Here is an 11681-nt window from a genome sequence, read left to right as displayed (position 1 = left end):
GTATCCCAACCTTTGATTCTTTTCCTTTCACATGTGCCCAGGTCATCTGAATACCGCCAACCCATATAGATGACAAGATAATCAACCGTCGGAAAATCGCATCAATAGTCCCACACAGCACAACAAGACCATCCGGTGCGTAATAATAATCCATGCATCCAGTTCGCAGGTAGGATATCCTGGCGCGCGGCCTCCAACCCATTGTCTTCATAACCACACACTGTCGTATAAATATCCATGAAGTAAACAGAGCCAAGGGTCGTGGAACCACCCAACTCTTATATTTTTCTTCTTTAAAGACCCGAAGAAACCGAAAGCCGTAGACCTCTTTGACATAATTTGGTGTTGAATGAGCGTGATCAGCACGGAGTCCCGAAGTAGTCCTGACATCCATCCCCACCCAGCTTTATCTTTTTTTTTGACACTATCTTCAAATTCGCAGGCACACCATCGATCCAGACGGAAGTTCGAAATCCGCTCGTTTGTTCCCCCATATTCTCCCTTCCGACACACCGGCGTATCATTTTCCCAGAAGCCCCTAGGAAAGAATAAAAGAAAAGAAAAGGAAGAGGAAAGGAAGAGGAAGAAGAAGAAGAAGAAGAAGAAGAGGAAATGCCCTTGCTAAATAAACAAATAAAGCGCTCGCGAGCTTGCGTCATCTCCTACGAAGCTCGAGTTGCCGAGGCGTGTCCTTTTAGAGTCGCTCCACAGCGTTGGTGGGTGATGAGTCATCTGAAACGGGTGTAAAGCGGCCCTACTCCTCAGCGACGCCATCGCATCCCGCGGTGTCGCAATTGCCGGCGCTGCAACGATTGAAGTGGTTGGGCAGGCATCCTACGCCTGGAGGATGTGTCTGCAGGTGTTGTTTAATTTCTGTACGGAGCGGATTTGGGTGACAATGGGGGTGGGTGGTGGGTCAAGATAGAAATAGCGATATAGATGTAACTGTTTATTCGGAGTTAGCTGGTTGATAGTTATATATACATATATATATATATATATATATATATACATACATTTCCACAAGTTCCGCACGACAACATCCAACACCAGGGACTGATATGTATCCTGATACGGTAAACCACTTTAAAAACCACGTATACCATGGCCCTGAAACCCTCTCTCCCATGTAGATCTCTCGGAGAGCGAGATATTCAACTTATGCACCCAAAGCGCGAGGTCTCTTCCATTTTCTTGGCTTCGCGTTTGCTCTGTTTACCCAGAACCAACCAGAAGAACCAGTTATACGAATGCACTATATGAGTAAACGAGACCCTTTTATGTATAACTATTTATCTATTATGAGGGATATCGCTGAGACGAACTGGGGCAATTGAATACATATGCACACTGAAGACCTCTATGGCAACACTTCAACCTCAGAGAAAGCAAATGTATACAGACCTCCTTGCTGCCACTGAATCAACAAGAATCCATTATCGACTATTGCGCCGTCCCAGTCATCCCGTAAAATGTAAATTTACCAGCTGTCAAAATCCTGAGTAGAAAAGTAAAATAAAATACAACAAAATCATCTTTCTACATAAGACCTGTGGATATAGGGTTATATCTAAAGGGAGGATCAACTGGCATTGATAACGTGTCTTGGGGTTTTTGGATGGAGGTTTGATTGGGGTGCAGCTATACCCACCCCGCTCATGCACCAACTCATCCATACTTAGTTGTGGTTTACCAAGGGCAAATAATGATAAAATGGGGGGAGGGTGATTGCCTCTTGGCAGATTTTTCATCCTGAGGATCAGCTGAGACATCGTACATGCACTCTGCCTCCCGAATTAGACCTTGTGGACGTTCTAGGGAGTCACTTAATGGATGCGCCGCGATGATTTGATATCGCAATCCTGGTGAGAAAGCTCAGCCATAGTGGTGTTACACCAGATGGGATGGAAAATGAAGCACATCAAGCAGCAGTAAAGAAGCAGAAATAGACTATTTGAAACAGCAATAGAATAGTAGAGAGAATGAAGTTGTAACTGGCTTCTTTATTTGCGGACAGCGTCTATACAGTCAACTACTGGGGGAATCACGTGAACGTAATTTCTCCGCAAACAAGCCAAATGAACGACTCTACAGCGCTGTATAGAGAGTGTAAAACCCAGAAGATCATGCAACGGAATAAAAATAATTAATATCTATATATTATCTACCAATGAAAGTCCATGTCAAAAAACTACCACACCCCCGTGGCATGGGCGTGTTGAGTATAACTATGAGCACCGGGTCCCAATCTGCAACCAGGGCTCTCGCCATCAAGTCATCATCTAGGGCCGCCACCCAAACCTAGGTTATCGGCATTAGTTACATATCTCGAAAGAACGACCGAGACGTTCGTTTGGGGATAACCATGGGGTAAAACCTACCTGCAGCGAAGGCCAGATACCACGTCCGCGTAGCCCCCCCATCGATCTTCGACAGGTCAAAGGGTTCTTTGTTGAAGAAATTCCAGGACGCGTTCGGATCGATAATGGCCAAATTAGCATACAATATCCCTTGCCAGCCTCCTTGAACCCCGCTCGCAGGCGTAGAGGCGTTCTCCGCGAACATCGCATTCCACTCCTCACTCACAAATCCCTTTCCACGGATATAGGGAGAGGAAGGGATCAGAGGAAGCATGTGAATACTAAATAAAGTCAGTGCTACAGCCCCAATTTAAAGCTGCCGGTCGATTATCTTCCTCACCCTTGAATGTATTCGAGGTTGGTACCAAAATAGGTCGTATGGTCAGCCTTATTTTCAAACAGCTGTGGAGTGTCAGCACCAAATAGAAAATGGTGAGATGGAAAGGGTGTGCTGCTACTAACTATTCCAGTGACTTTGTTGGCGATGAAATTACTCGGCTGGTTAACGTTGTCAGATTTCATCAAGACGTAGTTGTTGAAGCTTCGCGAAAGAATTGCGAGCATCATATTGCCTCGAGCTTCCATGCTTCGGTCCTTGATGACCTTTCCCCACATCTTGATGGCGTATGCGAACATGGCATCCTCCGATGAAGATTCCTCATCTTTACTATCGAAGGACTCAAACAATCCTTTAGCCCAGGAGTGGCCGCTATACCAGTCAAACGCCCTGGAAAAGGGGAAATAATCATCATTTGAGACCGAATTCCCGGCGTCGCGAACAAGGGTATTAACCCAACCCTTATTCGCAACCACCCAGGATGGATCAAGATATCCAATGATAGCTGCAGCAAGAATAAAATACCCGTAGTGGAAATGGTGGTCGTTGTAGAAAGTGTTGCCAAAGTCAAGCCCCGGATCCCCAGTCACATAGGTTCCCGATGAGACAACGCCCTTCCAAACAGTATCGTAAACAAGTGGAAAGATTTGCCTATTATCAACAAACCTTGCGAAAGCACTTTTCAGTGAGCTGAAAGCAGATTCCGACAAGCTGGCATCCTTAACTAACTCATAAACGGTGTACACCAACATCGCAAACTTATTGAGTGCTTTCCCGCTAAAGTACATGCTATTGAGATTTGTTTGCCGACTGATATCTTGGGAGAGCTCGCTTGGCGCCACATGTCTAATCCTTTGCTTCGTGGCATTGGAGAGAGTAGCTTCTGTTCCGGTGTTTGGATTCCAAGGGCCAAATCCGATGTTAACAGGAAGATTCTTTTCCACCATGGTCCATGAATTTCCCACACAGGCAGTTGCATTCCCTTTTGTTGTTGTTCGAAGAAACATGTCTGTCTTCATGTGCTGGGTGTGAGTGTCGAAAGACTGAACATGGTGAGGCAATGCGAACATTAGCAGTGGGGTGCTGTTAACATTCTTCCCGGCCTTCTGCCAAGTCAATTTATAAGTCCCCATCGCTTGATGAGCCACGACAGACCCTGATATATGGGCCTCTGTGGGATAAACACCGGTCGTCCGATCGTAAATTGCCTCCCCTGCTGAGCCATTAGGGTTTTTAGCAACCTGGATAATGCCACTAAACCCAGTCGGACCACTGATGAGGGTATTTGATACCAGCACGAGGTTTGGATTACCTCCGTTTCCTGTGGGTGTCACATAAATCAACCAATGGGTGTTGTCTTCCAGGGTGACTCTGTATTTGTATATGCCTGGCTTGGGAGAGGCTACAGATTCGAGCTTTCGGAAAAACACACTGGACTGTATCGCCGGCTGTAGACTCATGTATAGACCGGTTACATACCCCATGCCTTGAACTAAAGGGAATATAATGGTAGAATTTGAACCGCGATTGGGACGGAGAATAATGTCCGCGGAAAATGCATTGGCTTTTGAAACAGTCAAGACAGTGGAAGTACCAAGTTCAGATGCAGACAAAATCATCGACTGAATCCCAATGGGATTGATATAGAACTGAACTGGATTGCCAGGAATTGACTGGCTCTTTGGACCAAACGCCAGTTGATGGGATTCTATATGAGATATGAGGACACCATAGCTTTTTGCATTCCCTGTCCCTTTGGCCCATCCCACTGCGTATGGATGGACGAACGCATAGCCGGTCTGGGAGCCAAGAAAGAAGTTTGCGTAAAACTTGTTTGTAGATATTGGGCCAGGAGTATCCGACTGCAAATTGATGTGAGAATACAATCCAAGTTTAGAACAAGACTAAGAACTTACAATATGATCCTTTTGTACAGGATGGTCAGATCTTGAATTGATATTGGATGGGATTGGACCTTTGTCGATTGGTTCGAATATATCTTGGTGAGACATACTGGTTGGAGTGGGATGGGGAATATTAGTTGATATTTCGGAAGTTTGCGAATGCCCCGCTGTTCCAGAAGGGTGGACAATAGCAGTTCCTCTTGGAGGGCTTCTTGACGTTGAACTGGGTGCCAGATATAGTGAACTGTGATAAGGTGATCCGGATCGAACCTTTGATGAAGTCGCTGTAGCGAATTTAGTTGGGGATCTAGTGCTTTGGTCAAGGAGCCAACTAGAAATTCGATTTTCTTCCACGTGCGGAAGGCCAGGGCACCAGTTGCCTTTGTAATAACAAGCGGAGTTGGAATAAAGAACCTTAGAAGGGACAATATCTAGGTGCGGATATTCTGGGTGAGGTAACCCAATATGATCATCAAATACGACGTAGGAGATGCCTGTTGGAAATGGTTGCATGCTATCGCGAACGTCTTTCTCTAATTCAGTGTGATATACCTGGGGATTCCTGTTAATAAAATCCCTTAGGTGTCTTTTGGCAGGACATTTGTATATAACAGACTACATACCCCTGGAGTTCTAGTAACTTGCGGCTGTACACCAGTTGGTGGAAACTGAGTCACGAGAGAAAAGGAAGGGATGTCAACGTCCACATTATCGCACGGACAATTGAAACCTGAATGACAACGAAAAGCTCGGACTCCAGGTAGGCACTGCATGGCCATCAGCAACATGGCTACAAGCCATATTGACGTAGAGAATACCATCTGCTGATGGTGCTAATCAACGCCGCAAACCAGTTGCGCTTAGGAGCGGGTAGGAAAATGAGAGACGGCCACTGTCGATGGCGAAAGAAACAATGAGCAAGAGGAGCAGGAGAAGGAAATTGTTATCATGGAGCGCTACAACAGTGTAGGCTAGAGACAACAGGATGCAGGAGAAAGGAAAACCTCTCTAGCCACTGCAAGTAACTGGCGGAGGGCTGAAGCCCTTTGAGAGGGCCCGACACCAAACAAAAGGAGCGTGAAACGAATGTGAGAACAAGCAAAAGGAGGGAGAAATCAAAGGAAAGGAGGACGGAGAGAGAGAGAGAGAGAGAGTCGAGAAGAGAAGAGAAGTAAAGAGAGTGTGTTGTTCGACATGAGACGAAGATGAAGAAATAGGAAACTTAGACGTGGGAGGAGCCTCAAAAAGGGGGCAGGAGAGATGCCTCCTCGTCCAATGGGGAAAGGATATTGCAAGCCCATTTTTGCGGGTGGGGAAAAAAATAAAAAAAATAAAAAAAAGAAGAAGAAGAAGAAGAAGAAGAAGAAGAAGGGAGAGAGAGAGACGATCAGTTAAACAAGAGCTAGCACAGAGAAAAGGAAGATGCAAAGATAAAGACAGCGGACAGCGGGAGAATGAACATAACTGGTGTTGGGTGATGTGTAATAACTAATAGTGACAATTGACATTCCTCGAATAACTGACGTGCGATGTAATGTAACCAGAGGGAATCTTGCTCACCTAAGACACTTGATCCAGTAACTGTCTATAATTACCTGAATCACAACCAAATAAAGCTAGCTTCCAAAAAAGTAAATAAATATATAAATAAATAATGAATGGATCTTGATAGGAAAATCACAGCATCCAAATTTGTGCTCGATCAAAACCAAATTTGACAACATCAGATGTGTTCCTCAAAAGGGTTCAGATCAGACAATCAATGTTCCTTTATATATCGTCGCCGCCGCCGTCGTCGTCATCTTCTGAGAATTCACAACATTCCTTATTTCGTATTGAATGACGTTGGAACAAGCTACCCCTCTGCTGATACAGAGTGGGTCTCGTCAACTAGGTGACCTCGGGTGCTGGCGCTGCTGGAGATCCTCTGATCTCCTTTAGCTCGGATCTGCGGTGGCTCTGTGGGGCGGCTAAAGAACCACCTTGGAAAGGCCAGGCCCGTGGATGAGGGATATAGCAAAAAAGTACCCTTCGTTTTGCCCTACCCTCCCTCCATTTTTCTTGCTGCAAGGCTGAGAGCAACACGCAGCTCTTGTGAGGAGAAAGAAGACAGCATCTCCATAAGGTGAATTAATTCATTTCCATCGGCTGATGCGTCTTTTATTGAATAAACTGTGGCACCCACCCACATACTCTTACCAGTGCTTGTCCTTGAACATTTCCATCAACTGCTGACCAAGATGAGATGCTGAGGACTATTTCATCCTGTGTGTTTTATAGTTATTGAATAACAGAGCAGCTTAGAGCAGGTTAGCACACGCGCTTTTGTGATATCCTTGTTCTCTCTCAGCTGCTCTCTGTGAGGTCTTCTGTCTTGTTTACAGAGAGTTGGAACTTCCCCTTCACAGGTTTTTGAGAAGTCTGTCATATGAACTAGCTGCTGCACGTGATCGACCTGTTTTACACAAAGATCCTTGACAGGTGCTTGAGTGAGAACCGGATGGAATCCTCTAATTACACGGGAATTTCCGCTTACAGCTTGAATGTCATATCACTCTGAACTACCACGGAACAGCTGATGGAGTCATGCTGCATGGAGAATCATGGATTATCCGGTATCAGGTTGGTGGATTTTGAGCATGTAATCTGGACCCACTCATTATAGTTAACCCTGATAATTTGAGGGGCCTCAGTGGCACCAGTTATGATAGCTCTAAGACAGAACAATCAGATTAAGTTCTTTTTGTTGTTGTTGATAACTAGAGATTTACATAAATATCATATGTATAAGTATAACTAGAACTTACTGAGAAATGTTATTCAAATTCATCTTTGTATTAAAATTAGAACAGATAGAAAATATTTTTTATTTACATTACTAGTTTTAGTGATTGTTTTCAATTTTATATTCCCTTTATTATGATAAGAATATTATGTTTTTCAAGATTGTTTGTTAGATACTATATTAAATAAATATCTAAGATAAAACCTACAAAGTATAGCTTGAGATGACCATTATTTAAAAATTGTTCAAGTTTTCTAATGATAGTCAACATTTGCAATTTGCTTTCAATAAAATTAATTACATTTTTATAACAAGATTAGTTACAGCTTGATAGTCTTGAATTCATTAAGTGGTGAATTAATTATATCTAATGATTATACAGCTTGTCTATTTTTGATTTGAGAAATATATCAATTGTTTATTTTTATTTATTAAAAAAAGGTTAAGCTGAAAGTTTATCTTTGATTTAACAATTTAAAATTTAACAAGTTTTTTTATATAAATATAAAACAAAGATATTCATTATATTTCTGCATCGCCTCTGGGTATTTTTGTTTGTACTACATGGTTGTGCCAGAAGACCGTTTTTCAGAGAAATTTGCAGTTATGGCATGCATCAGGAGGCCAGAATATTTATGTTTTGTTGTTCTGAGGAAGTCAATGGACCAGTGTATGATTCATAGGTTTGGGTCAAGTGGTGGATACCGCCACGCAATGAATGGCAGCAGACTCCTTCGAATAGAATATATCATAGACTTAATAAAGGAGGGTGTTTGCAGGGAGGAATATCATAGGTATCATCACAACGCCAGCGAAAGTAACAGAAATTAAATATATCACGTATTTTTAACAAATTTCCCGTTCTAATTTTTCCATGCGTCCCTGGACAGAATATACATGCAGAAAAAACAATCCCATAAGCTTTACACATAGGAGATAGTTTTTGGATCTATTCTCCTGGTGGATTCGGTAAGTATCACCAGAATCAAAAGAAATATACGAACAGGGTGGGTGACAGAATGAAAAAGAAAAGAAACAAAAAAAAAGGAAAAAAAGAAAACACCTCCGATCACTATATAGGTTTCTGTAGTGGCTTGATAACCCCCTGTTTGAGCATGATGCGGGGCTTCGTGGCGTTCTGGAATGTCTCTTTGGTCGTCCATTCCGGACCGATAGGCAGTCGGAGAGAGCGTTCATATTGCTGTCTAGACTCAAAGGGATGTGGAAGCTGGGACGCGAGGTATTTGGTATTCTATTCATTTTTGACGGTTGTTAGTTAAATGGAAAATATGATTGAAGTCATGGAAAACCTCAAGAGAAAAAGGAGAACAGCCACCAACTGCCCGGCTGCCACCATGTATGGAAAATAAAATGCCAAAGAGACAACATCCACCTCCAAAACATACCTTCCGAACCCTCTTCTCGTTAATAATAACCCTATCCAACTTCGCATCCTTCCTCTTCTCGGCCTTAACGCCCTCCTCCGTAACGAATGACCGCTTCGCCTTCGCCTCTTTCTTCTCCCGTTTCGTCAAGCCCGCGCCAGCCCAAGATCCCCACCCCGGCAGCGTAGTGTCGATGACCTTGTCACCCTCCTCCTCAACAGTCTCGAGTTTCTCCTTGGAGAAATCAGCCAGCACCTCGTCGCCTGCGAATGCCTTCTTGACAAGATCTGCGTTCTTGAGGAGTACGGGTACACGTGCCTCGTCAGAGTCGTCGCCGCTTTCGTCATCGTTGTCGCCGTTGGCAGTTGTGGTGGTGGTAGCAGCTTTATTGCCGTGCGAGTTGTTTGCGGTTTTCTTTTTGGAGGCGGTGATGCGCATTGATTGTTCTGACGAGGGAAGCGGAGAGGTGACACTCTCAACAGTGCCGTTGGTGATCAGCGTAATGTCACCTGCAGCGTCCAATGAGTTGGTTTGCTTCCTGGAGTTCCTTTTTGGCTGTGAGAGCCACGGGTTGGACTCGAAGTCATCTTTTGTTGTGTTCACGTTGGCTTTGTCGGAGTGTGTCTCGAAAGAACGATAGTTGCGTGCCGTAGATTTGTGAGCGGGCTTTCTGTCAACCTTGATATCGACATCTTCATCCGATTCCTCGACGTGAACCTTGCCGTTGGTATCGGAATCCGGTTCCTCGAAATCTTGCCTTTTGGTAGCCGTAACGGCAGACCTGTCGGTGGCAGCCTGTTGACCAAACCTTTGATGGCCCACTTCAGCCATCTCGGTGTCAGATTGTGAATACTCGCCATCCAGCTCACGACGGAGCTTTTTAACTTCAGCGTCATTCTGAGCCTTCCTTGCAGCTTCCGCATTGCGCATGAATTTAATCGAAAGCAACCTTGCATGTGGTCCGGTGATTTCTTCCTTGTCGTTCCTGTTTTGACCCAACTCACTGAGTTTCTTCTTCAGTCGTTGCGTCTCAGCATCCGAACCAAACCCATCCTCGCCCGCGTCGCTTTCACTTTCTGATTCCTCACTTGAGGACCGTAGATACTCCTCCTGTCCAGTAGTGACCCGTTTTCCCAGGATTCTGCTCTGTAGCTCCTCCTCTCTCCGCGCCAAATCTGCCATTTCGAGCCGTGCTTCATCATCCCAGGCCGTCCTTCCAGTTTGCTTGAGGCTTTTAGCCCATTTGCTTTCCCTGTGCTTCGCTCCCATTCGAGCTTCCGCTCTGCGTCGGTCAAGTTTTTCACGGTCCTCCTCGTCAACATCAACCCCAGCAGCAAGAAGAGCTTCTCTTTCTCGAAGTTCCATCTTTTCCCGTTCCTTTCGATGAACACGACGGTACGACTTGCTCTTAATTTTCTTAATCCGCTTAGCTCGAACCTCCTCACGGAAAAGCAATTCTCTGGCTTTTCGTAGCTCAGCCCGACGGGCCTGTATTTCCTCCAGAGGAAGCTTCTTCGCCTGTAATTCTTCAAATTCCTGAATGCGAGTTTCTCCCATTTTATCTTGCTCGTCCGCTAGGCCGCTCTCCACGAGGATATTCTGAATAGTATTCTCAAGGTCCGTCCTTGGCTTCGTGTCAACAATAGTTGACTTCTGTAAGGCGTTTGGTTCGGGTAGCGGGAAAGAAATATGATCAGCTCTTCGATTAGCCTTGACGGTTTCAATCCATCGATTAAGGGTCTCCTTGCTCTTTTCGTAAGCGGCAGCACGGTCAATACGATCCTGCTGCCGTTTGGCAAGCGGCACTTCTAGCTTCCCATTTATCCCCGTTTTGCTCTTTTTAGTTGAAGGAGCGGCATCGAGGTGTTTTAACGACCCTCTCATACGGGAGTCAGAAATGGTTGGTATTAGATCTGCAACTGTAAGTTTCCGTGTAGGCATGAGGCCAAATTCTGTAGGTTGGGTGCCTTGAGTGGTAGCAGTCTGTTTGGTTTTCGATTTGCCGTCGAGGGTTGGTTCTCTCTCCATAGCCTTGACGAACTTTTGTAATTTTGAGAGTCCGCGCTCATTTATATCATCCTCATCAGAAATTGATAGTCCAGAGGCATCGCTCGCATCGTCATCGTCGTCCTCGTCCTCGTCATCATCATCCTCGTCATCTTCTTCCCCTTCAAGCTCACTGCCAGTAATATCAATGCCATCACCTTTATCCGCAGTCCCAGAGCGAGAATCTCTCTTTAGTTTCTTTACTTTGCCCTTATCGTCTAATTCCGACTCTTCCGCATTCATATCCCAGGCTGTAGCAAGATCCACCGCTTCTTCCCCAAGATCGTCATCATCCTCCAATTCCCCATCACCTTCAGATAAATCAAAATCTTCCCCACCTCGTTTCCTCGGTATCGGTTTGGACTTAGGCTTGGGTTTGGAACTCCCACCAAATCTAAACCCATCAAAATGTTCCTCATCACTCTCACCCATCGCTTCGTCACTATCGATGTCACTATCATCGTCCTCATCGACTCGACCAATCTGCCACTCATTGCCCTCACTATCACTCCCATAATTGTCGCTTGAGTCTGCATCTTGGCTGTCGTCATCATTATCGCCCGTTCTCCGTCGCTTCGAAGGGTGCCGGGAGGAGTCGTCTTCCGCATCAAGTCTTGACGCACCGCCACGTCTCTTGAGGCTTGAGCCCTCATCTTCTTCTACGCCCAGGCGTTGTTTCCGAATTCCCGACTTCGAGGGATACTGCTGTCCCGCAATAGTCAAAGCATCCAGACCTCCCCTTGTAGATTTCTTCTTCTTTCCTTTGCGTTTTGGACGGCGGAGCTGCTCTTTTGACCGCAGTTGGTTCGACTGTCTTCCCGCCATAGTTGTTGTAAATAATTCCTTTTACGGGAAGGGGAAGAG

The 11681-nt window shown here is 45.1% G+C and overlaps 2 protein-coding genes across 2 annotated transcripts; both read right to left on the bottom strand.

Annotated features, from left to right (window-relative positions):
- Positions 1–2319: 2319 nt before the first annotated feature.
- On the bottom strand, positions 2320–5389 carry PAAG_00249 (endo-1,3(4)-beta-glucanase; the record flags this gene model as incomplete). The annotated part of the gene is made up of 5 exons (XM_015843957.1): positions 2320–2641; positions 2701–2762; positions 2823–4559; positions 4614–5153; positions 5225–5389. The coding sequence occupies 5 exons, from the start codon at positions 5387–5389 to the stop codon at positions 2320–2322; spliced, it is 2826 nt and encodes a 941-aa protein (XP_015700292.1).
- A 3069-nt stretch (positions 5390–8458) lies between these two features.
- Positions 8459–11642, bottom strand: PAAG_00248 (small nucleolar ribonucleoprotein complex subunit Utp14; the record flags this gene model as incomplete). The annotated part of the gene is made up of 2 exons (XM_002797663.1): positions 8459–8638; positions 8793–11642. The coding sequence occupies 2 exons, from the start codon at positions 11640–11642 to the stop codon at positions 8459–8461; spliced, it is 3030 nt and encodes a 1009-aa protein (XP_002797709.1).
- Positions 11643–11681: the final 39 nt, after the last annotated feature.

Source organism: Paracoccidioides lutzii (genome assembly GCF_000150705.2).
Source record: "Paracoccidioides lutzii Pb01 unplaced genomic scaffold supercont2.1, whole genome shotgun sequence".
NCBI lineage: Eukaryota > Fungi > Ascomycota > Eurotiomycetes > Onygenales > Ajellomycetaceae > Paracoccidioides > Paracoccidioides lutzii.
Note: the sequence above shows the minus strand (reverse complement) of the source record. Positions and strands in the feature narration are given on the sequence as shown.